Raw genomic sequence first — 26067 nt, 5'->3', positions numbered from 1 at the left:
TTCTTGCTGGGTGCCATTTTGCAGATGGATACAATGAGGCACCAGGCAAGTTAAGTTAGGACACAGTCCATCCCAGCTTTGTATTCTGATTTGGTACTGTACTTTGATCTGAACAGCAAGACTCACCCTTTAAGCCCCGCGTAAATAGTTAATTTTTCTCACAGGCCCCAGGACCCTTTTCCCTTGGTGTTCTATGGGACGCATGTTACCCAACTTCAGTTGATACTTCCAAACTGCTGAGCACCCAAAGGGTTAAAGGGGCCCGGAAGAGGACCCTGTAAGGGTTAAAATTATAAACGCATTTATTGCCCTCTGACTATTTATTGGGTTGTAGACCGACAGCGTCGAAGCTGGGCAGAGCCAGGAGGCACCCTCGGATGGGCTTGCGCAAACGCTACAACTTTCCAGCACGACCCCCCGAAAGTATCCCAGGCGCAAAGTTGGCGCAGCCCGCTCCTCCTCCGCAGCGTCGCCCTCCCCGTGGGGCGCGCGGCGGGGACGCGCGAGCTCCCGCGCGGGGCCGGCTCGGGGGACGCGGGGCTCAGCGAGGCCCGGCTCCGGCCCCCTGAATTGGGGGGTCCGCGTCTGCCCCAAACGCCGCTTTCTTCCGTTTTCCATGTCATTTCCTGTACTAATAAGATGGTGGTCAAAGCAGGGGAGGAGAGCAGCAGCGAGTCGCCGCCGCGCTGCCGCTGGCGCTGAAACTTTGCCCGGCCGGGGACCCCGCGCGCGGCCGCCCCGTCCCGCCGCGTCCCGCCGCCCCGGCCCCGGCCCGGCTCGCCGCCCCGCGTGGGAGCCCGCGAAGGTGAGTGGGCCCGGTGGCCACCGTGGCCATGAACGTGAACATGGCTTCGGAAGACGCTGGGCGGCTCGCCAACCGGCGCGGGGGCCGCGGCGAAGAGCGCGCGGGGACACTGGGGAGCGGGGGCGCAGGCGGGCGACGGGGCACGGGCCGGAGCACCGGAAGCGGGGCGGGTCTCAAGGTGGCCCGGGCCCGCAGGTCGTCGCCACCGCCCGACGCGGGCCTCGGGCGGCCCAGCCTCCGCCTCCTTCCTCCGCGCACTCGCCCGCCTTGTTCCACTGTAGCCTTTTCCTCGGCTCCGCCGCGCGCTGACGGACGCGGCCGCCGGCCAATGGGAGCGGCTGCTCGGGCCCGGCGTTCGCAAAGAGAACGCGTAGACAGGGGGCAGGGCGGGGCGAGGGCGGGATGCAGCCGCTGGCCTAGTTGCAGGGACCGGGTCGTCGGTGATTCGGGGCCGGGCTGGGGGGCTTAGGGACCGCATGCCTCTCTGTGACCTGCCGCGGGCCTGGGGCGGCAGAGGGAGGGCGTGCCTTTTATCTATTTTAAGTCTTGGTTGTGGCACGGACTCTTCGGGAATTCGCCCCTGAGTGTCGTCTCCACCCCCCACCTCCTCATTCCCGGTCCCCAAGGTACTATGTAATGCAGAAACTGCAGAAACTTGGTGGCCAATGACCTTCCTCTGTCAAGGCCAGCGTGCCCTAGGCAAGTCGCTGCAGGGACTACCGAGCAGCCTTGGGCTAATACGGCAAAAAGTTGCTGGTGTCTTGAGCCCATCTGAGTAGGAGCTCAGACCCTTAGAATCAGTTGGTGACCTAGAGGAGGAAAGTCTGTCTTTTGTTGTTGTTGTTGTTGTTTTTTGTTTTTTGTTTTGTTTTTTTTTTTTTTTTGACCATGGCTTCCTGTGGAGGACAGCCGTGGTCTGTGATTAAGAGTGATCAGAAAGAAGCACGCCCAGTCCTTTGTGCGTGGGGACTGCGAGCAGTGAAGGGAACCTTCTTTTCATCTTGGGAACCCTAGAAACTTTGGGAGTTTTGTCTATCTGAAGCAGAATAGTTTTCCATGAAGTGTGATTCCCGTGGCGCCCCTGTCTCCCGAAGAGGAAGGCAGGGACTTTCCTAGGTCTTGGTTGATGGTGTAGGGTGTATGGGTCAGAAGTTCCATATCCCCCTCATCCCTGGGGAGCAGAGTATGGTCTCTGCTGGGAACCTTCTGGGCACATGGCCCAGACCCCCTGGTTTATTTAGTTTCTTTGAAAGGACATCTTCAGGATCCTTCCCACGGGGCTTTGGATTTTGCAGGGCTGTAGTTGATCTCTTCAAGGGGGTTCTCCTTCCCTGCAGTGTGTTCAGTACAACCTGTGTGGGAGTCAGCTGGGAGAGCATTGAGATAGGATCAATTAAGTACCTGGCTCAGGGTCAGGCTCCTGGTTTCAGAATCTAGAGCTTTGATCCTGGGCGATGCTCTGTGATCCATCTTGGGTATCATAATTGCCAGACCCCAGCCTGCCCCACCCAGCCCCTAACTGACAGTGCCCCTAAGGAGCAGGTGCTCTCAGGGTATGGTACCTTCTGAGTATCCGTCTCAAGAATGAGGAGCACTTGTCCCAGGAGCCCTTAATCTTTCATCACGGCCATCACCCCCAGCCTGGAGCTTTCTGGTCCAAATGTTTCTTAGGTTGGTTCTCCGAGGTGTCTGATGAGAGTCCTTCATCTGGCTTACTCTTCACCTAGATTCAATGTGGGGTTATCAGAAAGCCTGAAAGAGACAAAGACTATTGGAGGAGGAGTTGGGGGGTTGGAGTTATGCTGCCTTTGTGGTCTCTCACTTGGCCTTCCTCCATAAGCTTCCTCCAGGGTTGATCTCAGTGTGTCTCTGCCTGCCTCATCTAGTCAGTCCACCCATCTCCAAGCCCAGGGAGCTCTCTTTAGTGAATCCAACCCATCCTGGCTTCCTAATTTCTCCCCACTAGCACATTGGGGAACAGTACTGCCTGTTTCCAGGACAACTGCTAGGGTCTGAGATAAGGCACCTGCTCTTGCCCTGGTCCCCGTGGTACAATTGGGGTCACCTCAGTCTCCCTAGTTCCTGCTCCCGCTCCCGCTCCAGTCTGCCTGGTGCACTTCTGATAAAGGATCAAATTGTTGCTAACTGTAAAGCCTATAACATGACTCTCCCTTTTCTTCAGCCTCATCTCCTGCCCTTCCCACCTCTCTGTTGCCCAGCCCAGCCCAGCCTGCCCTGGCCAGCCTCTCTTGGATCCTGACCTAGGATTTATGAATGAATGAAAGACAGTGAGGAGCAGAGTGGTGTGGAAATGTCTGCTGGCCTTTATTTTTTTGTTTTTGTTTTTGTTTTTAGATTTATTATGTGAGCACACAATCACTCAACACTGGAAGAGGGCATGGGATCCCATGACAGATGGTTGTGAGCCACCATGTGGTTGCTAGAAATTGAACTCAGGACCTCTGGAAGAGCAGTCAGTGCTCTTAACCATTGAGCCATCTCTGCAGCCCCCATGTCTGGTGGTCTTTATTGCCCTCCTAAAAATATTTCCAGCAACTCCAGGTACACCACAGGGTTGCCTTCAGTCCCCTTATTCTAGGTCAAGGCCATGTGACTAGCTAGTGAGTCTGGGACCCACAGACATGTGTTGCTTGTGGCTCAGAGCAGTTAGCTGTCAATGCAAGACTCTCCTAAGATCTCCTTCTTGGTGGTGTGGCATCTGATAGCAGGATTGGAACTGCTTCTGTATCATTCCATGAGCAGTGTACCTTGGTGGTCCACCATAAACGTGCAGTACAACTGAGAGATAGACCTTTGTTGTTTGAAACCACTGAGACCCAGGTTGGCTTATTCTTACAGGGTAGCTTATGTCACCTCCTCCAGGAAGCCTTTCTGGGTTAGGCTAAACTTGGGTTACAGGTGTTTCTGGTCTCATCCTTGTCTCCTTGGATTCCTGTTGTTACTTGGTGATGATCTTTCATCGTCACCAGACCATGGGTCCTGTTTCAGGTAAGAGGCTTGTGTCTGAGAGCTGCTGGGTGAATGGCCTCTGTGAGTACTTGGCCCTGAATGAGGACAGGCAGTGTGCCCCGAGCCTCCCTGAGCTGCAGTCCCAGCAGGAAGGTTTCAGGTGCAGCAGTAAGTCACTGGTCGAGGGCAGATGCTAAGCTCTTGGTCCTTGCAGGTGTCTGGACCCAGCGGTGCTGAGCTCCAGAGAACTATGATAGGCAATTCCAGGAGAGATAGAGGATGAGATGGGAGGCCCCGAGATCTCTGTTGACATAAGGGGTGATTCAGTGCAAGGGTGAGAAAGGATGATGGTGATATCAGCTAGTGTCCCCGAGGGCTTACACCTGTTGGGCACTAAGCAGCTCTGTCCTGTATAAGTCAGTTTCTCAAGACTGTGTAACACCTGAGGCCATTTACTGTCTGAGGCAAGGGCATTCATTTAGTAACAGTTTTGGAATCTGAAGGTCCAAACAGCATGGCTCCAGCTCCAGGGAGATGCCTTGGAGTGTTTCATTGTGCTGGATAGCACCGTGGAGGGAGATGTGACAGGGGAGATCACATGGTAAGACAGTCTGGAAGAAGTCTCATTAAAGATACACACACACACACACACACACACACACACACACACACGGAGACAGGGGAAGGGGGAGGCATCATTGTGGAGAAGGGACCTGTGGCCAGCCTTGGAGAGGCAGTGGCTGGTGAGTGTGTGGGGGTGTGAGAGGGTGGAAAGGGTATATCACAGAGCAAGCTCTATGAAAGTGTTGTGTGGGGTGAGTGACCCTTCTGGACACCCCTCTAATATAGACTTTTGAGCAGAGGAGTGCCTGGCCCAGGAGTACCTGGGAGTGGGGCTTGAGGGAATGAAGCTGGCTGGTAACCTCCACCTCTGGCTGGAGCCTGCAAGTCCTTGGAGGCCCCAGAGCCTCATGTTCTCAGAGTGGGGCCAGGGAGGGAGGGGCTTCTCGGCAGCTGGCCCAGAGGCCATGGCGAAAAACAAGCCTTGAAGAAAGAAAAAAAAAAAGCCAGAAGAAAGAAAAAAAATGTGTGTTGTTATTTTTAAAAAGCCTATTTCCTATTGCAGATTTGTAACTGCTGATACCAAGGGGGCTGATGTTCACATACACAGTGTACCTACACTAGTGATATCCCTCAGCCCAGCACCCCAAAAAAGGATTGCAGAAGGGGAAGTCTGGGCCTGGGTGTCATCCTGCCCTTTGTTCCTACCTGAAGCTTATGTATTCTTGCCGTGCCAGGCTTGGGGCCACCCAGCTCTTGTCTTACACAGCTCACAGACCCACGCTCAGCTAGGTACCAGGAAAGGTGGTCGTAGGGTTACAGTTGATGGGGAAGGGGAGAGCTGTCGATTCCACTCAAGGAGCAGTCTCCTCAGTGGAGGACACCTTCAGGATGGGCTTTGAAGGATGGGCTGGATGCAGAGGAAGAGAGAGAAAGAAGAGAGGCATCTGAGTGGGTCAGGGCTGGCGGGCAGCCTTGGAAAGATGGTCTGTGGTTGGTGAGGGTTGGTGCAGGAGGGTGGGATGGATATCAGAGCACAGTGTCCTGGTCCTGCCCTCGGGCATGGGCTCCCTAGAGTACTGCTCCCAGTTGGCTCTGGACTGGCTCCGTCTTCAGCAGCAGGGCTGCCAAAACTACTGCCTTCTGGAACACTTTCCTGTTTAGAATCGCAGCCTGCACGACTCCCTGTCTCAGCTTCCTGCTTTCTCTCTTTATGACAGATCTTACGCCTTCCTTACATGTTTTGTTTTTCTCTCCCTCGCTGTTCTTAGCCCTGTATCTGGCACTTGGTTCACCCCTGTGAACAGTGTAGGGTTTTACGTGATTGTGGCCTGGAAGCTGTATGAAGTTGTGAACGAATGGGGAGCGTTCACCATTCACAGCCTGCTTTCTCTGCACGGTCCCCTTGTCTGTGTTTCCCTGGCCTAGGGTTTGAGGCTCAGCAAGGGGGAGGGGCTTCACTGTTGGTAAACTGTGCAGCTGGGACTTGAAGCTGGGTCACCTGGCTCCTGCCTTACCCTGATCCCCAGTTGCCAGCTAGGCTGGAATAGTTGTGCTGGCCAAGAAGGAGTTTGCGCACTGGTGGGCTACAGGGAGCCCCCGAGAGATTTTATGAGACACAGTGACCAGATCCTTGGTCAAGAGTGCACAGGCTGCACAGAAGTGGTTGCAGAAGTAATAGGGAACGAGGGGGAAGCCAGCAGAAGAGATGATTGCAGGTTGGAGTGGACAGGTAAAGGCTCAGCTCCGGTGGGCAGAGAATCCTAGTGTTCGTTGTTTGGTTTGGGAGGACTTGGGTCTGGGGCCCGGCAGGGAGTGGGAAGTTGGGAAGAGACCAGGTTGGTGGGGTTGGCACTGTGCCCTGCAGAGGACCTGTGCCACCTTCCTCTGTGCACCAGGGAAGCGTGTCCTGGGCATGGACACAATCTTGCATTCCTTACCAAGGACAACGTACCGGAAAAGAGATGGGCAGAGGCCACCCCTCGGGCACTCATTCCACACACTGGATGCTGCTTGAGGCCTGTCTGGCTCCAGTGTCCTTCTCTGGCCACAGAGATAAGGGTGTCAGTCCCGCCTCATATTCTGTGAAAAAAAAAAGTCCCTCTATATTGTTGGTACCAAATTGAAGACACTGCTCCCCAGGAGGGGTCGGCTGCTGGAAGGAACATGTTAAGTACCATGGTCCTTGACACATCCATTTATGGAACCTGGGCTCAGAGAGGTTGATTGACCAGCTGTAGGGCACACAGCTTAGACTCTTCCCAGTCATCCCGTGAAAGCTACATCACAAAGGAGAGCTACTTTATGTCTTATCTAATAATTCCCAGCAGGCGTCTTTGGTGCTTTAAAACGGATTTGATAGGTACGGTCTTGGCACAGATGTTGTCAGGACCTTTTTCCACCTTGGGAACCTCAGAGTCAGAACATGGAGTCACATTTGGCTAGACCCAGAGTCTCAGATGAAGTGATGATGGAGGAGGGGAGCAGACATGGGCAGCTGGCATTCTGCATCCTGGCATCAGCTTCAGAGTAGAGTGGCAGTGGAGGGCTGGGTTCTGTCTCTCACTGAGACACCTGAACCTCTGGAGCTCTCTGTGGCCTGTGGAACTTTCTCTCCCCTCTGACACAGAAGGAAACCCAGCATTCTCTTCCAGGTTCTGCCTTTTCCCAAAACATTTATCCAAAGTCCCAAGGCAGGCTGGCTACCCCACACAACACCCCATTGTGCCATTGAAGAAACTAATGTCTTAGTCAGGGGTTCTATTCCTGCACAAAACATCATGACCAGGAAGCAAGTTGGGGAGGAAAGGGTTTATTCAGCTGACACTTCCACATTGCTGTTCATCACCAAGGAAGTCAGGACTGGAACTCAAGCAGGTCAGGAAGCAGGAGCTGATGCAGAGTCCATGGAGGGATGTTACTTACTGGCTTGCTTCCTCTGGCTTGCTCAGCTTGTTTTCTTATAGAACCCAAGACTGCCAGCCCAGGAATGGCACCACCCACAAGGGGCCCTCCCCCCTTGATCACTAATTGAGAAAATGCCTTACAGCTGGATCTCATGGAAGCATTTTCTCAAGGGAGGCTCCTTTCTCTGTGATAACTCCAGCCTGTGTGTCAAGTTGACACACAAAACCACCCAGTACACTGAGGCTCAGAGAGCAGAACAGACCTTATAGGAATCATTTGCTTTCAAGAGGCCAGACTCCAAATCCAGCCTTCCTCTGTGCCCAAGGTCCTCTCTCCTGGATGTATTTGTAGTAACCAGTGTCCATACTCAGGAAAGGGTTGTCAGCACAGGAGAGCAGGCCACGGGTGGTATGTGGTGTGACTTAACCTTGAGCTGAGCTGGTGTGGTCATATCTGAGAAGGTAGATGTGGAGCCACCCACCCTCACCCCACACACAATCCCAGAGCTCCCAGACTGTTATCTCCCGCTTTCTAGAACATTCCTAGAGGGAAAGGATGAGGGCTAAGAAAGGGTCCCACTGCCAGCTTCCCTCGGTGATGGAGTGGCTGGCTTGGGGTACAAAAGAGGCTGAGTAGACCCTCAGTTCCACAGGGAGGAGGCCTGTTATGAGAGAGTTTGTCATACGGCAGCGCATGGGACCCAGCATTGTCATGGTCTGCGGTAGGGTGTGACCTGGAGGGTGGGGAGCTATTGATGTGACCTGGCTCAGACCTCACAACCCCAGCAGAGTCAGGGTGACTGGTCTTGTATGTGTCCCTGTGTATCTTTGTGCCTGTAAAGCCCCTGTGCAGACTAGCAGGGTTCCAGGAAGCAAGTCAGAGAAGCCAGGGAGGTTGGTGTTTGCCAAGGATTCAGTGTCCCAGCCAGAAGGTGTGATGAAGAGCGAGAAGCCCCTTACTCAGGAAAGGGAAGAGACTTGTGACTTAGTGCATGAGAGAACAGGACTAATCCCTCCCAAGAAATACTGAGCCCCAGTACCAGCCATGCCTGCAGGAGGCGCATGCGTGTGCACAGCCCTGCCAGCCTCAGATGCCCCACTGTGCCGATGTTATTGGATCTGGTTTGTAAAGGTGAAATGGAAGCCCAAAGAAGAAGTGACCCAGAGTCACACAGATAGGAAAGGCTAAGCCGAGATCACCCACTCTGGGTCACTGCTAGTGGTGGCTGGGTTGAGGATCTTTGTACGGGGTGACTGGTGGCTTTCCCGTTTCACCCCTGAGTGCAGGGTAGTGAAGCGAAAACATAGACCATGAAGAACCGTAGCCCAGGCCAGTCTGGGGCATGGAGGACTCTTGGCACAGTGCAGCTGCGTTGTGGGGTGGTTGGACCTATCTACCTAACACTTTGCCATTACATAGTTGACCAGTATTTCCCTGGGGTCTGGGAATTCAAGCACACTGCTGGATGGCTCTCCTTGGAAGGCAAGGGTGACAGCAGCCTGGCCCATGCCACGCAGGGAATGCTGGGTGGACCTCTACCCTAGGTGAGCAGCTGTGAGTTACTGTTCTGCTACAGATCCATCAAGGGAGTGAATGTCACAGGATTTGGAGAACAAACTCAAGAAACTCTTACTGCACCGGGAGGTCCCCCTGCCATTTTCACTGTAGTTTGCAAACGCATCCAAGGGCCACTGTTTGGAAGCTGAAACAAGGTGGTTGAGGTTTTGTTGTTGTTTTGGGGTTTTTTTGTTTGTTTTTTTTTTGTTTTGTTTTGTTTTTGTTTTTAATCACAGGTAGTTTGAGCCTTTCTGGCTCCCATCCTGACTATAAGTGAAGGCAGGGAGTGTGAAGATTGGCGTTGGCAATGGGGAAGAGAGTGCAGGTTCACTTCCTAGAGGTAGGGGAGCAGCTGAGCAACCCTCAGGAAAAGCAGAAGTGTGTCTGTAGAGGGGAGGGAAGGGCATTTGGGCACTGAGAACAGGTATGTGTAGGTAAGCATTGGGAAGGCCCGAGAGCCATTGAATGACAAGAGGTCTTGGCATTTGAGAGAGGGGAGGAGATGACCCTAGAGACTGGAAGAACTTGCGTGGAGCTACTGAGGAGGTCTTGGATCATTCCTTAGTAGGGGTGAGATGCAGTGAGCTTTTATTTTAGGTTGAGAACTTCTGTCCCTGCAGCAGGAGGCTTGGAAAGGTTAGAGGAGGGACAAGACCACCCTGGGGTGCAGTCCTTGTTTTTCTCTTGTCTGGGAGGCTGTCCTTGCACTCAGTGGAGTGAGTAGCCAGGGAGGAGCTATCTGCCCACTCTATGGGGCAGTCCTGGGGTAGTGAGCCAGCAAGGCCCCTAGGGTGGGGCCACAGCCCTTCTAGGCTGATCTGGTCCTGAGCTTGTGGTTGCTGGCTGTGGGTGAAGCTTCATCCCCCCACCTCTAACACTATAGCTGCAGGGCCTGACCTGGAGAGCAGCCAGTAGAGTGGCCAGGTTCTTTGCGGCCTGGTGGGGCTCATGCACGGAGGAGGGATGCTGGGGCTTGTTGTAGAGATTGGGGTTACCCCAGTTTGTGGCCTACCATCTGGAGAGCTGGGGTCAGAAGGGACAGTGGCCTGCAGTTGTTTCCCATGTTGATTTCCTGATGGCCAGGTCTGAGGCCAGCATTTCTGCCACACCTGGAAGCTAGGCCCAGCCTGTGCCACTTCAAGGGAGCATAGCTTTGTGTGACAAGGTTACTCCTTCAGCTTTCTCCCAGGCTCTTTTCTGAGCTTGAGGGACCCACCTTGCCCTTGGTTTCTGGGAAGAACCCAAGGTGTGCCTGGGCCTGCATGTGGCCACAAGCCCAAGGAGGGGGGCTGCCCAGGAGGGAGTCGTGAGAGCACCCCTCCCACTAGCACCAGCCTCTCCCTTCTCCTTGGGGCCCCGTTAAGGGTGCCCCTGGCTCACTCTCTCTGTTAGACTCCCAGACCAGCTGGGTCCTGCAGCAGCCGCAGGCTGGGCAGCTGCTGTTCAGGGGAGTCTGTGCTCCTGCAGAATGGGGTGGGGCAGGGCAGGCCTTCTTCACCTGACCCAGCTTGGGCTTCAGGCCAACCAGCCTGGAGTCACTGAGGTGCCTTGGTTTCGACGTGGCTCTGGTCGCACTGGAAGAGTGGCGCTCTGTGTGTGTGTGTGTGTGTGAGGGGGTGGGGGAGCAGATCCTAGGTCGGTGGTCTCAGGTTTCCCCCTGCTGCCTGCCCACCCTGAAGCTGGCAGCTTCCCTGGTTAATGTCATGCAGGACTGTCTCATGTCCTGTTTCTCAAAGGACATCCAAAGCCTGCTTGGCAGGGTCCCCCAATGTAATCCTCTTAGGTTGCACCCAGGAGTCAGGGCTCAGTCAGGGGCTTGGTTTGCCTCAGGCACCATTTAGTATCCCCCAATAGCAACTCCCCGCTCCTCTCTTGTCTGTGCTTTGATTGCTTTGACACAGGGTCCAACCATGTAGTCCTGGTTGCTCTGAAACTCTCTAGGGTGGTCATCAGGGTGGTCTCAAGTTTACAAGGATCTGCCTACCTCTGTCTAGAAAGAAAGGTACATGCCACCACACCCAGCAATTCTAACTGTCTTGGAGCCCAGTCGTTGCCCGTTTATTTTCTTGGTGCCTTGGGTCTCCCTATAGTGTGGCCGTGACAGCTTGTGTTACTGGAACCACTGTTTTTCACAGAGGGGTGAGCTGATCTTAACTTATTCATAGCCAGCCTGGGAGTTGCACCACTGACCCAGTTGGCAGATGGACTAACTGAGGCTCCCAAGAGTTCAGTGAAGATGGTAGGGTCTTGTGTGGGTACTTGAGGGCAGAGCTGAGGCTCAGGTCTACTCCTCCTGGCTCTTCTGTCCACACTGGAGTTGGCTTGAAGTAGTGATCTCATCAGTATTTGACTATTACAGGTCCTGACCTGGGGTTTAGCTGGGTTCGGTCTGTTTGGGGTTAGGGTTCACTGGACAGTTAGGACCCTTGCCTGGGTACAGTGTCACCATCAAGTACTTAGCCCATGAACACTTTCTATGTTTGTCTGCTTTCCCCTCTCTCCTTTTGGAACTTCACCTTTGAATCATTCCTCTCAGATGCACCTTCTATCCTGGAGCACCCCGGAAGCTGGGCAGGAGCTAGGCAGCCTCTGGTAAGGAGGCTGAGGTCACTGTGGAAGCCGGGGCGGGGGGTGTAGGGAAGGGTGGGCCGCTCTCAGTAGCCAGGTTGTTCACCTGACTGCCTAAGCCATTTCTTAAGTCACAATGGGACCGCCATTACCCAACCTCCCCCTCCCCAGGGTCTAATCGTGTGCACAGTGCTTTCAAAGGACTCCACATGTGGGTAGATAATGCCTTGGGTCCCTGCTTCCCTAACCAGGCTCGGCAGGGACACCCAATCCACCTGTCCATGGGGCATTAGACTTCTCTCTGATGCTCCCAGCCTTGTTGTAGGTGATTGTATTGCTGTGGGGTGAGGTGGATCACCATTTCCCAAGGCAGATCTTTGTGTCTTTTAAATTTTGTTGTGCTGAGTTTTAACCCTATAAAGGTCGTACAACTATATATTTGCTGTAAAAGTGGAATGTTGACAAATAAGGCGTTCCTTAGCAGACGGGGCATTCCTGACTCTTCCACAAGGCTAGCATCACAGTAGCCGTGGTCCTGCACAGTTCTTTCTGGATTCAGTCTCGGAGTGTGTAGGACACAGACAGCGAGAGTTGCCTATAGTATTGACTATTGGGTACATTAACTTTCAACATTCTACCTAGAAAAATCTGGCTTTTCTGTAGGGTGTGCGTGTGCGTGTGCGCGTGCGCGTGCGCGTGTGCGTGTGCGTGTGCTGGGTGTGTGTATGCATGTGCTGGTGCATTTATAGACCAGAGGTCAGTACTGGATATTTTCCTCGGTCACTTTCCACGTTGTGACACGTGGCTGCCAGGGTCTCTCTCTCTCACACCTAACCTGGAGCTCTCTGATTTGGCTGGGCTGACTGGCTAGCAAGCCCAGGACACTCTCTGTCTCCGCGGATTTCAAGAACTCACTGGTGCACCTTACTTATTTTTACATCCCTAGGGTTTGGACTCTGGTCCTTATGCACAGCGAGCACTTTCCCAACTGGGCCGTCTTCCTGCTCTCCCCCACCAGCCCCCCTCTCTACTATGTAGCCCAGGCTGGCTTCCAGCTCGTTGATCTTCCTGCCTCAGTGTTCTGAATACTGAGATTATGGGCTTGAGCCATCAGAGCCAGTCTGGCTCTGTCTTCACATGGAGACCTACCATCTTTCTAAAGACACTAATACATAGTACTTGGAAGCCATTGTTATTTAGCCATTCCCCTACTGATAGACATGGAGGTTAGCTATAATTTTATTCCAGAGCTTCCTTGGGTCTCTCTGGAGTTGCTCTTGTTGGGTTATGGGAACCTGCTGTGCTTTAAAAATGTATTATCCGATATTTAAAATGTGTCCGTTAAGAGTTGGTGAAGAACCAAACACTTCCCATGGACGCCAGTTATCCCAGGCTCACTTCTTTTGAGCTGGATGGAAAATCTGCATCCTTGACCTCCGTGTCTCCTCTCCTTCAGTCTCCTCTGCTGTCCTTGTTCTAGTGGGAGCCACAGGGAGGCATGGTGGTGGTGGTGGTGGTGGTGGTGGTGGTGGGTGTCCAGAAGATCAGCAGCCTCTGGAATCAGAATGCCCAGGCTGAAATCCTGACCCAGTTCCTCCAAGAGCCACCATTTCTAGAACTGTGGCTTGGCCATATCCACTGTGAACCAGAAATAACAGCACTCGCGTCATTGAACAGCCTTGAGTGCAGAGGGCTGGCCAGGCAAAGGGTAGGCAGCCAGCAGTGTCCCTGTAGTGGGGTCCCGCCTCTGCCTTCGTTCACCATCGCCTCACTGGGCGCAGAGCCCACGTCCCTGGTGAGCAGCCTGGGTTGGCTCTCGCCTTTGTGACGCCTCCATTCCCCGGTCAGTGGGTGTCCCAGAGGACACTGCTGCCTGGGAATGCAACGGGTGATCAGATTTCTACCCTGCTTGGCCCTGAAGGTTCTGGACTGGGGCCTGCAGAGAGGGAAAGTGGCTGTCCTGGTCATTTGCTCTGAGGAGGTGGCCAGGAGCATAGCACCTAATGTAACCCCACACCGTGGACACATTTATTGGTCTTCAATGGGGCCGTTGTGGCTGTGGATTTGATCTCTGTTGGCCTGAGTGGTGGGCAAGAGAAGAAAGCAGCGTGGGGCCAGACTTGCCCCCTGGGAGCTGGGTGTCTTAGCACCATGTTGGCCCAGGCAAGGGTTTGCCTCAGCCTTTGGAGTACAGCATTCTCCTGGTTCCGTGTTGAGAGAATGGCTTCTGACTCTTCCTTACAGCCCTGGCAAGCAGCAGAGTCTGCCCTGCCTGACCAGCTTGCCTTGTGAAACAGGTGCCCCGGTTGTGGCTGTTGCCCAGGAGGAGAGAAACCAAGGTTACAGATTCCTAAATGACAGTCTCAAAGCCACCCACATGGTTGACCACTGGCAGGGCTGGGAGTGGTAGCCAGGCCATCTGGCTGTCTATTCACTCCTTTCTTACAAGGCCACCCAATGTGATCATTTTGGCAGAGGGTGGCCAGCCGGGCGGCCTGCTTAGCCTTGCCTCTCTGGGCAGTGGCGTGTGGTCAGCGAGTGAAGACAGCTGGGATTACATTTTAAAAGCAGAGGAGTGTGTGGCTGGCCCCAGCCCAGCCCTCCCCAGAACCAAGCTATACACCCTCCTGGTGGTTGAAATGGCCAGCTGAAGAGTCGCTGCTCCAAGGTCCTCTGCCCTGTTAGAGGGAGGACACTGGGGACTCCCAGGGAAGCACAGAACAGCAATCACTGGGCCAGTTTTCAACGGGGAAAAGTAAGTCTCTGAAAGACTAGTGGGCTAGAGGGTGCTGGTGGGTAGTAGGGCATCTGCCTGCCCCCTCTGTTCTAGCTGCTGGCTCCTGCTGGTCTGCTGTCACCTCATTCTGAAGGTACTGACCTGGCCCTGCTCAGGGTGAAGGTTGTGAGCATAGTGTCAGAGGGATTTGTACAAGGGTTTCACACATTGCTCGTGTACTGAGTGCTTACCTATGGCTAGATGATGTTCAGTGCCTTGTGATGAGCCAGCTACTCCTCAGAATAACCCATGATGGCCGCTGTTGTTAGTTCCCATGTGTAGCTGGGAAAACCTCACCGTATAGTCCAGACTGGCCGCAGATTCACAGGGCTTCTCTTGCCTCAGCCTCCCAAGTGCTGGAGTTACAGGTGAACTTGGCTAGCCCCATCCCAGTCTTCTAGCACAGGCTGTATGAGCAAGGGAGCCATCAGACTGTGGAATAAGGGCTTTTCTGGGAGGCAGTGGTGACTGGGGGGGTCTTGCGGGAGTTACTTGGACTCTTTGCACGCCAGTTTTGATGGGAAGAGGCCCAGCAGTGCAGTTTGAAAGCGCTGTACCCAGGGCCCCAGCCACAGCAGCTGTGCTCACTCTGGGAGACCTGCAGCAGGGCTGATTGGAGCTACATCCTAGGGAGGAGGGGATGCTTCTCCCACCTGGCCACACCCACACCCACACACCCCCACCCCCCACCCCCACACACAGCTGCCAGCCCCTGGAGTGGAAGTACATTCTCTCTGCAAGGGCGGCTGTGGGTGTTACTGGTGCTCTGGGACCAGAGGGACTGAGGGCAGATAGTGTGCCCACCTTCATACAGGACACTTGTGTTGCCATTGAACTCTTTCAGCCTACAGTGCATGCCCCCCTGACTCCCCCCCCCCCCCCCCCCCCCCCCCCCCCCAAGCCTCCACTGAGCGTATCTCTAACACAGCTCAGGAAGGTCTGGTAACTTACCTGACTCACTCGCCTTCAGATGAACCCCTCCTTCAGTGGCTCCTGTGTTCCTCATGGGTCCCACAAATAGAAACAGCTGCCTAGATGAGAGCTATACCCAGGGTCTCTACTGGGTCTGGTCAGTCCTATGAGTGACACAGCCACATAGGCCCCTCAGCTATGTTAACTCTGCACAAATAGCCCAATAGCAGGATCTCTACAATGGTATTCACACTTGCTCTGTGGCCTTTTGTAAGCCCCACTCCCTGGGTTAGTAAGGGACCTCCCCCCCCCCCCCCCCCGCCAATGGATAGAACATGGAGGGCTTGCTGTTCAGAGCCTGAGACTGGAAAACACATAGTAGGTATGAGGGCCACCAGTGTCCCCTTGTCACACTCACCTGAGGGCTGGAGATCAAGCATGGGCAAGCATACCACCTCGTGGAAAGCAGGGGGCTGGGTTCAGATCCTGCTTAGTTGCGTCCCTGTAGTTGCCCAAGTATCCTCTCGGAGCTGACTCTCCCTCACCTGTGAACTCTGAGGGCAGCAGGATGCGCAGCTCACTGGAACCCAGGCATGTCTGCTTGCTGGAGGTCTGCTGCCAGAGAGGGGACAAGGAGGGACTTAGGAAAACTCTAGAGCCTGTGCCAACAGCCCAGGAAGCGGAGGCCAGAAATAGAAGAGCCCGGAGACAGGGGCTCCAGATGGCCAGGCTGCCCTCTGCCAACCCCAGAGGCCAACCCAAGCCCATGTACAGTCCTCCCTCCAGGGGCTGGTCACAGCATAAATTACTCCTTGGCAGGGCAGACTAATTTTACCTTCTTGGTTTTCATGGTTCATTTCCCATTCGGGGACCTGTGAGAGAAATGGAAAGGACTCTGCTAGTTGGGTGCTAGCATGCCGTGTCCGTGTGGGGTGCCCCTGGGCTGTCATGATTTGGTATAAATGGTGCAGTGGATCCCAGGACTGGAATCCATCAGGTTTTTTTGTTTCTTTGTTTGTTTGACCATAGCTTATGTTGGCTTCTGTGGTAGAGTAAGGAGGTTGATAGGAAGGTGTTTGTCACTTGCTGGTCCAGTGCTGTGAGTTTTTGGATGCGCCCCCCCCCCAATCCCACCCCTGCATTGTAGTCACAGAAAGCCAGAGCAGGCAGGTAATGAAGCCCAGTTGCCTCATTGTACAGACTGGGAGAGTGGGGCTCAGCGCCTAAGTGGAAGAGGTCCCAGGCTCACAGAAGCCCAGCCCGACTTATCTCATTTTATAAAGGGACAATGGGAGGCTTCTCTAGTTCTGATCACAGCAGGGCATCTCCCTCTGCCCCTTGCCTTCCCCGATTCTACTTGAGCTGCTCCTTGCAGGGACCTGGCTGCCTGTGCTCTCATTTCCGGCCTCCTGTACCTCTGGGAGCGCAAGATGTCATCCACTTGAGCTCAGAGTCTGTGGGGGTTCAGGGTAGGGAGCAGTTCAGAGGAAGTCGAGCTGGCAGCTGGATACATCCCAGGTCATCACCTGGGACATGTCCTCAGTCTGCCACACAGGTCACCAGCTCGGAGGCCACCACAGGAAACACAGAAGCTGGCTGCCTGGCTGCCTGCCTTCGGAGCTGGGGAGGCCGGCTCATCTGAGCAGGGCTCCCACTTGCGTCCAGCACACCGCCACTGTGTGGAGCCACCTGCACAGTGTGACCAGCCTGTCTGACTGTAGAGAGCAGACTGCCCAGGCTTTCCTGAGGGTTCTTCTGTTTCTTTAAAGCTGGCAGAAAGAAAAGTTGAGATAGCAACAACTGCCAGTGTGCCACCTACATATACTTCCTTCCTTCCTGTTGCCTCAGGGTGGAGCAGGTTCGACAGTGATTATCTTGTGGGATCCTCTCAGGAAGGCCTGTCCTGGACAGAATCCCTTCCTCTCTCAGTTGCAGTTCATCACCTGTCCTACAGGCATGCCACCTGGGAATAGTAGCAAGAGGGTAGGCTTTGAGCTGGTAAGATTGCATATGGCTGCTTGTGCAGCTTTGGTCAAGCCACTTAACCTTTCAGAACTTCTGTCCGAAAAGCGAAGGAAAACTGTTTGCAAGGTCGTGGACTTTATGGAATCACCACCTGCCAGACACTCAGCCGTCATGCAAAAATGGAATGCATGTGGCTGAGCTCGAGGTCCAAGAGGATCCTGAGAGCTTCAGGCGGCATTGGCTCCAGGGGCTCGCACAGTGTCTTCAGGACACTCTCCAGCCTTCTCTGCTTTCTTCTGTACTGGCTCTCCTCACAGGCAGCCACTGCGGTGGGGTTGTGGGTGGGGGTGAGGCACAAGCCTGGCAGCAGGCACAGCTGTTCTGCATCCTTTTCTCTTCGCGGTGGTCTCCTGGGACACTCCACCTCTTCATCCATTGGTTGGGTTTCCTACCTGTCCACCCTGAGGCAATAGGAAGGAAGGAAGGTGCACTAATCACTGAGGATTGCTGATCCAGGCTCTGACTGGTTGGTCTTCACAGTCACACACACCTAACTGTCCCCAAGACACCAGACAGTCGGTGCCAGAAAAAATAAGGGTCGTTAAGGCGTGCCCACAGGCATAGCTGCTGACCCATGAGGACAGGAACCCTGTTCTCTGAATTCCCAGCAGGTAGGACAGTGCTGGCATTCAGAACTGCAGGAGGACAGGTCACAAGGGAGGGAATGGGTGCCTTCCACTGGGTTTAGAAGTCACCCCACTCTGCCAGGGCATTGACACATTAGAGCGTCCCCCCTCCCACCTCCTTCCTGGAGGCCTGTGAGGAAGGTCACCTTCCTGGCAGTGTCACTGCTCTGCAGAGCCTCTTCCTTCTGAGCTTGTCAGTTCCACCAGCGCAGTCCCACAACCCCAGTCTGTCCCACAGGTGTGGCAAGCAGACATTACGAGTGGTAGTGCCCATGCCACCATACATGCGAAGGCTTATTAGCCAACGTCATCCCCCTTGGTCTCCTTCATCTGTAAGCTTCAGTACCTCCCCATGCCACTTGTCCTTTTGAAGCAGAGCTCCTGCCCTGTCACCCATAGGAAGGGAACAGTGAGGAGTGAGATCATGTGTACACTAGGTGCTTGCGAAAGGGCAGGGCCCGTCTGCATCACTCCAAGCCAGGATCTCTGCCAACTCATGGGTCTGTACGTGAGCCCTTCCACCTTCGTGGAAAAACTGCTTACTCTGGTGTTTATACATGACTACCTCACACACACACACACACACACACACACACACACACACACACACGAGTCATAGAAGAATACCAGGATCATAGTGTCTGTACTGGAGTACAAAGGATCAGAACAACTTTATTGTCAGCAGCTCAGCGCACAGTAGACTCCCCCTGCATGGCAGATAACTGCATAGGCAGGACAGGTAGATCACCCTGCCCTCAAATCACAGGGGAGAATGTGATGAGCATACAGTGGGTCGCTGCGTAGGGGAAGAGCCCAGGGTTGAGGGCTCAGCACCTTCCATGGCAAACAGAGAAGCCAATGTCTGTCTTCCGGAAGCCATCAGGTACATGCTCAAAGTCCCCTTGACCTACTTTATTACTGTGTGACCCACGGCAGAAATGGTTTGAGGGCCAGAGAACAGGAAGCCCTTACGGCCAGAGATGCTCTGTGGAGATGTTGCAAGGATGCCCAGAACTCAGGCGGGTAGCCCTGCCCCATCTTGAGCTTGCACTTGGACAGTCCCCTAAACCAGGCATGTTAGACAGACTATGGGTCAGGAAGTCAGGGGTGGAGCCTAGGGTTCTGTTTAACCAGCGAGCTCACCTCTCACCTCACCTCACCAGCTGCCCAGAGCCGCTCAGTACATGCGAGTACATCTGAGTACCAGAGCCATTCTGTGTGTGCTACCAATGGCATCTAGTATTTGAAAATGGATTTCTTTGTCTATGTGTGTGTACGCGTGTGTGTGGGTGCACACGTGCCATGGTGTATGTGTGGAGGTCAGAAGATAACTTGAGTCAGTCCACTCCTTCCACTATGTTATGCCTGGGGATTGAGCTCAAGTCATCAGGCTTGGCAAGAAGGACCTGAAGGACTTTTAACTCATTGAGCTCTGAGTACATTTCACACAGCAACCTTACCAAGTAGATGCTGCCCATGTTCACAGGCCCAGAGACTGGCCTCCCCAGTCGCACTACAATGGAGTGCTCTTCTCATCAGCCATTCTGTTTCAGGTCTTGTTGTCACCATGGAGGAGGCCATGCATCCCAGAGCCTGTCATGTGTCCACTTTGCACCAAGCCCTGTTCTGGCTGCAGGGGACACAGCAAGGGACAGAATAGATGAACATCTTCACTTCCTAGAGTCTACATTCTAGTTGGAGAGAGACCGGGGCCGATCTTATAAATAAATACCGTGCACGTTGGTTGGATAATGGCATGGTCGGCAGAAAGTGCAGCAGGCAGGAGAGAAAGAGCAAGGGGTACTAGTTAATGTAGAATGCCCAGAGATTTGACATCAGTTGAAGCCTGGAGGGAGGGGCAAGCCATGCACATCTGCTGGACAGAGGACTCCTTACAGAGGAAATAGCCACCGCAAAGTCATGTGGGAGGGAGGGCAGGCTCCTGGGGCTATGCTAGGGGTAGTGGGAGAAAGAACCATGAGTGACAAGGTCGCAGGAAATGGGGATGGTGTCCTGTATAATCTGCTCTGCATGAGATGGTCACTGTGCAGGGTTTGAAGCAAGGGGCCCCATGGTGATAAATTCGCCTTGACTGTGGGTGCCCAGTAGGGCGCCACTCTGGGGAGGCTACTATGTGCGAGTAGCTGAGATCAGGAAGAGTCACTGGGGAGGAGTAGCTTCCTTCTTTAGTACAGCTGCCTGATGTGTTGATGTTACAGAGCTCCCAAACCCTAGGGAAGCTCGGAGAGAAGGAGAGAAATGGTGGGATTGAAGGCCACATGTAACTTTTACCTGGTTTCATGGTGTGAGATCAGATCACACTATGTAGCAGGAGCTGCCCTTGAGTTCGAGATCTGGGGTAAAGGTGTGAGGTATCACATCCAGGTTCTGTGCATCCTGAAGAGGCCCCGGTACCAGGTCCCTCTCTGTAGAGTGCCCAGTGCAAACTCCCAACCCAGAAAGCATGCATCTGAGTTGGTTTCCAAGGCCCAGATGGAGAGCTGGAGCCATCAGGAACAAGCCTAGCTGGAAGGGGCCCCATACCTGCAGTGGGGCAGGGCAAAGCAAGGGTGGGTGACAGCTGCTCAGAGCGGTGACCCTGTCTGTAGAGGCTTGAATGAGAGAGAGAGAGAGAGAGAGAGAGAGAGAGAGAGAGAGAGAGAGAAGCTTCCAGGCAGTGAAGAGGTGGGCTGGCTTTCCTATCTGCTGACCAGCACTCCAGCTTTGCCCATCGAATTCCCCCCTTCCAGTGTGTCCAGTACCAAACAGTTCTCAGATTCTCCAGCCTCAGCTGCCCACACTGGCTTCCCAGGCTCAGCACAGACTCCAGAGGACTAGGGCTCAGTCTCCTTCAGACTATTTTTTTCAGATCCTAAGTGTCTATGCTTCAGACTGCTGTAGATCAAGGCTCCGAGCCTTCCTCAGTCTCTCTCCATCATCCCCTGGGTTGATTTACAGAATGAAGGAAATGGTGTTTCTCACCATTCCTGGCTTATAGAAAAGGCCCAAGCCAGACATTGCCAGGTGGAAGAGCTGCATAAGGAATGGTGTGTGCATGCATGTGTGTGTGTGCGTGTGTGTGATACGTAACACATGCATCTGTGCTCTGGGATGCACATGTGAAGACTGGGGGTTGATGTCCACCTCCATTTCTGTCCACCTTCTTTTTGAGACAGGGTTTCTTGTTGAACCTGCAGCTCACTGTTTCAGCAGACTGGATAGCCTGCAAGTCCCTAAGCTCTGTCTGTCCCCTCCCCCACAGGACCCCATACTCGGATTGGATGTGGTGCTGGGAACTGAACTCAGTCTCTGTGCTAGCCCAGCACTTTACTCACTGAGCACTTCCCCAATCCCACATTTAAAAAAAAATGTTTAGTTTAGTTTAGTTTTCTGGCTCTGGTCATTGGATCCAGTGCCCTGTGCATACCAGGCAAGCACTCTGCCTCAGAATCATACCCCAGCCATGTGAAGTAGGGCTTAATCTCCAGCCCCTGTTCCCCAGTTTCAGAGCTCAGTGGGTGAGGCTGAAAGCTCTAGCACTGGCCCCACCCTGAAGCTCTCTGGAGTCCACAGAAGTAAACTCAGGTGCTGGCCAAAGGGCTTCTGAGGAATAGCAAGAGATATTCCCTTTAGAGAGTGTGCCAGAAACCAAGGACAAGGTCAAATATGTTTCTTATTGTATCCATGTCCTTCCGCTCTGTTGGCTGGCTTCATGGATGTGCCCTGCAAAGCCTTCTGCAGAGCTTGGCTGCCTTGGCTGCCTTGACTGCCTTGGCTGCAGGCTTTCTCACTGAAGTCACAAAATAAACACCTTTCACTCACTTTGACTGCCCCAAAGTGGGTCAGCTGTCAGCTGCAGAAGAGAGAAATCGTGTGTAATGATATTCCTTAAACACCAGGTTCTTGCTGGTCGTGATGGTGCACGCCTTAAATCCCAGCACTTTGGAAGCAGAGGCTGCCAGATCTCTGTGAGTTCGAGGCCAGCCTGGTATACAGAATGAGTTTTAGGACAGCCAGGACTACACAGAAAAACTCTTCCTTGAAAACCAAAGCCAAACCAGAGAGCTGGCTGGAGAGATGGCTCAGGGATTAAGAGCACTGGCTGCTCTTCCAGAGGACCCAGGTTCAATTCCCAGCACCCACATGACAGCTCACAACTCCAGCTCCAGGGGACCCAGTACCTTCACTCACGAATGCAGGCAAAACACCAATTCACATAAAATAAAAAGTAAAAACAATCATAAAAAAGAAAAGAAAACAAAGAAAAAAAGGCCAGGCTTCATGTCCAGTCGCCGGTGAGACCATTTAGGTGTACCATTGATTGACACGGGTGGCTCCTGCTTCTGGGGCTGAGAGTGGCCCTGCTGGTGCTGAAGGGAGCTGTGACACCTGAGTCTGTCAAACACAGTGGGATGCAAGTCCACAAAAATAGTGCCACTCTGAAACAGGTTCTCCAGGGCTTGTTCTGACCTCTGCCTCTCTGAGTCCTACCAACAGAAGAGAACATGTGGTATATTTCAGAAGCCCTCCCTGTGGGAGTATCTTAGGAGGAGCACAGTTTGACAGGCCCAAACAGCTGGGTTCCACAGCAGGAAGCCCTGAGCTGACTGGAGTTCAGTTCCACAGTTGCCTATGGTGTTTCCTGCCTTTGGGTCCCCTGATTTAGGTCTTGCCTTTGCATGCTAGTTCATACAAGTATACACACACACACACACACACACACACACACACACACACACACACACGCCTTACAGAAGCATGACAAGAGATACTTCCACAAATATACCCATGGAACCAGCACCCAGGCCGAGAAATCAAACCTGATTTTAGCACCCTAGGACTGTTTTCTACCTATTCCATTTGGCTCCAAGAATAACTCTGAACTTGACCCCTACTTCACTTCCTCTCGTAGATGTGACTACATACCTGATAGAAACAATTTGAGGGAAGAAGGCTGTATTTTGGCTCGTGGTCCAGGGGATATAGACCATCGTGGTGAGAAGGGGTGGTGGCTGGAACTCTACCTGTGATAGATGGGGTGAGGCTTATCACCTCTCAGTGACAGGCCGTGCTGCAGAGAGACCTTAGTGGGAACCGGTAAGCCCTGACTTTAGGTTCTCCTCTACCTGCTGGAACCCAGTGCAAAAGGTTCCCACACCTTCCCCAAACAGTGTCAGCAGCGGGGACTAACTTCTCAAATCCTGAGCCTGGGAGGGAACTGGGCTAGGAAACAGTTTCACACTACAGCCTGTCCTGGGTTTGTTTCCTTGCTTTATATCAATCAAACCCCACAGGGGTAACCATGTGGGGGTTCAGCCATGGTGTTCATACAGTTGTGGTTGGAATACTCCCCTTCCCGTGTTGCGTTCTATCCATTGATTGGTTTTATTTTAAAGTATGAAGCTGGATACATTGGTATATGCTTGTCATCTCGGCTCAGGAGGCTGAGGCAGGAGGATCAAGAATTCAAAGCTAGACTCGGCTCTATAGGCAGGCTGTGTCTCCAAAACAATCAAAACCAGGAAGTTTGCTGAGCCACGCGTACTTCAGGCAGAGGCAGGGCAGAGTGAGTGTGCATGGTCCTTTACGGCCTTTGCTTAGGATGCTGACCGCTCGCCAGCCTGTTGATCTGATTGGCTCATTGCCTGAGTGTGGTGTGAAGGGAGGGAATGCATGCAGCAGGCAGGCAAGTCTTTCAGAACAGGACCATAAGACAAGCCCAGGGATGCTCCATGGTGAACATACCAGGCTGCCTTGCTCCATCGCGTATGTGCCCAGTGCCCCCTTTGTACTCAGTTTCTAACCTGGATCTCTCCCTTTGCCACCCTGGGGTTCGATCTAAGAGTCTGTTGACAGATGGGAAGAATTCCTTTAAAGCAGCTGTTTTCAGCCTGTGGATTGCAATCCCTTCGTGGATCAAAGGACCCTTTCACAGGGGCTGCTTAAGATCATCCTACGTGTCAAACATTTACGTTACGACTGCAGTTATGAAGCAACAATGGAAACAGTTTTATGGTTGGGGGTGACCACCACGTGAGTAACTGTATTAAAGTGTGCAGTGTTAGGAAGGCTGAGAAGCACTGCTTTAAGTGCTTAATTCTCTGAGCCCCTCTCTCTTTTCCCCCCTTTCCCCTTCCTCCCCTCCCCATTTTCCCTTCCCTCCTCCCCCTCTTCTTCCTCCCACCTCTCATGCTGAGGTCAAACCTCACATGGTTTACCCAGATCCTCCAATGGGATTACTTTGTGTCTCTTTGTGCCACACCTGGGCTCACTCCACACTGTATAGCAGTTTTAGACTCACCACAAAACAGTTCCATGTCCCCGCTCCTCACCCGCCACAAGAGCATGTGTGTTGTTTCACTTGGTGACCTTACAGCGAGAACATTGTCAAAGTCTACGGGCATGGGAGTCCCTCTTGGTATTGGCGTTCTCTGAATCCAAACAAATGGGTGACTGGGTGCTGATATGTGTCTGCTGTCAGAGTGTCTGTCACTTCCTGAGCAGTCTAGTGCTCTGCTGCTTCCCCCCCCCCCCATTACTGTCCCCACAGGTGTCCTTCCTCAGAATGTCACACAGTGGCAGCTGTGCAATACACACATTTCCTCAGTGACTGTACCCACTCTCTTTTCATGTGTGGAGCACGTGTTGTGTGTTGAGAGTCGCCCAGCAGATTGTGAACTGCCATCCAGCCTTCCAGCCCATGCTCTGTGCCAGCTTCTCTCTGGTTTGGAAGTTTAAAGCCCTTCTGTGTCTTGGTGAGCATAAATCCCAATGTAGGGGACAGCTCTGCAAATCCGGGTTTCCTTGAGCCATCGCCCGTACGATTGCTTCCGATTGCTTCCTTACAGCGGGTTCCTAGGGGGAGATCTCTCATGCTGGCCCTTGGATTGCGGACTCACCCTGTAGAAACACTCTCCCACGAATGTCACACTCCAGCCCCTAACATTTGAGTAAAAACTTCTCGCTCTGGGCGGTCCTCAGAGGCTTGAGGAGTTTAAGGTTTTGTGTGTTTACTAATGGAGACGTACACTGGAAAGGGCTGCCTAGGACTAAGAAAGATCCCGATCTGGGGTCGAGTTCAAGCCGCGAAAGGACGAGAACTCTGATGATGAGTGATGTCTGCCATGCGTGTCACATCGGAGACGACTATAGGTGCTCATCATCTCTGACACCACCACTGCCTGGCTCCAACCTCCCTTTAATGTGTATACTTTTCCTTTCTGTGATCTTACTAAGTTTCCATGACTGGCCTTGCACTTGCGACTCTCCTGTCAACCTCCCAAGCAGCTGGGCTTGGTTTATGATACTTTTAAATGACACTAACATTTAGCTAACATTAGAACTACTCTCAATAAGCCGGGCGGTGGTGGCGCACGCCTTTAATCCCAGCACTTGGGAGGCAGAGGCAGGCGGATTTCTGAGTTTGAGGCTAGCCTGGTCTACAAAGTGAGTACCAGGACAGCCAGGGCTACACAGAGAAACCCTGTCATGAAAAAAAAAATGTAAGATCTACTGTTAATAAAGTAATTACTAGAGACTAAACATTGTGTGTGCAAACCTGACCTGCGGAGCAGAAATGTGCAGATACTCAGTCCCTCTAAACAAATGGGAAACCAAGATGACAAGTGGTCATTTGTCTGGGTGTGGCCATGCTGGTATTGGTGACAGAATGTATACTGGTATAAGACTTCCATAAAATTAACTGGTTTGTAGTGGCTCACACCTTTAATCCCAGTACAGAGGAGGCAGAGGCAGATGTGAGTTCAAGGCCAGCCTGATTTACATAGTGAATTTCAGGACAGTCAGGACTATGTAGAAGGATCTTGTCTCTAAAAGGGCGTGGGGTCCCATGAATTCTGTAACATGTTTTAATAGATTTATCTCACGGTGATGCACTCTAGTAATCTTGGCTCGTGAGGAAGACAGGAGGATTATGAATTAACCAGACTCTTATCTTAGTGAGTCCTGGAACTCACTATGTAGACTAGGCTGGTCTAGAACTCAGTTCTACTTCTGCCTCCCCAGTGCTGGGATTAAAGGTGGGCTCCACCGCACCTGGCTCAGACTCTTTTTTAAAAGTAGGTAAATAGTTTTTTGGGTTTTTTAAAATGCCTTTTGCATGCCCTAGGAGCAGCTACCTGCATTTGCAGGTGTATCTTACAGGTAAATTCAAGGAATATTATTGATCATTCTCCCCATAGATAGTGCTTGCTGGGCACATAAGCTCAGCTATTCAGGAGCTGGAGAGATGGCTCGGGCGTTAAGAGCATTTGCTGCTCTTACAGAGTATCCAAGTGTGGTTCTTAGGACCCACACTGAGTGACCCACAGCTACCTGTAACTCCAGTTCCAGGGGATTTG

At 53.0% G+C, this 26067-nt stretch overlaps 1 protein-coding gene across 3 annotated transcripts in view; it reads left to right on the top strand.

Moving 5' to 3' along the window:
- Nucleotides 1-456: 456 nt before the first annotated feature.
- Nucleotides 457-26067, top strand: part of Prdm11 (PR/SET domain 11) — a 72763-nt gene continuing 47152 nt past the window's right edge. For 2 of the 3 annotated variants that reach the window (XM_029474362.1, XM_021156411.2), the window contains exon 1: nucleotides 457-805. In XM_029474362.1, coding sequence (XP_029330222.1) covers nucleotides 617-805 — 189 coding nt within the window. In that variant the 5' untranslated portion in view covers nucleotides 457-616. Of the gene's footprint in view, nucleotides 806-24420; nucleotides 24463-26067 lie in introns of those variants that run through there. The other variant, XM_029474361.1, reaches the window with a different exon arrangement.

This window comes from Mus caroli, chromosome 2, assembly GCF_900094665.2.
Source record: "Mus caroli chromosome 2, CAROLI_EIJ_v1.1, whole genome shotgun sequence".
NCBI classification, from domain to species: Eukaryota; Metazoa; Chordata; class Mammalia; order Rodentia; family Muridae; genus Mus; species Mus caroli.
Note: the sequence above shows the minus strand (reverse complement) of the source record. Positions and strands in the feature narration are given on the sequence as shown.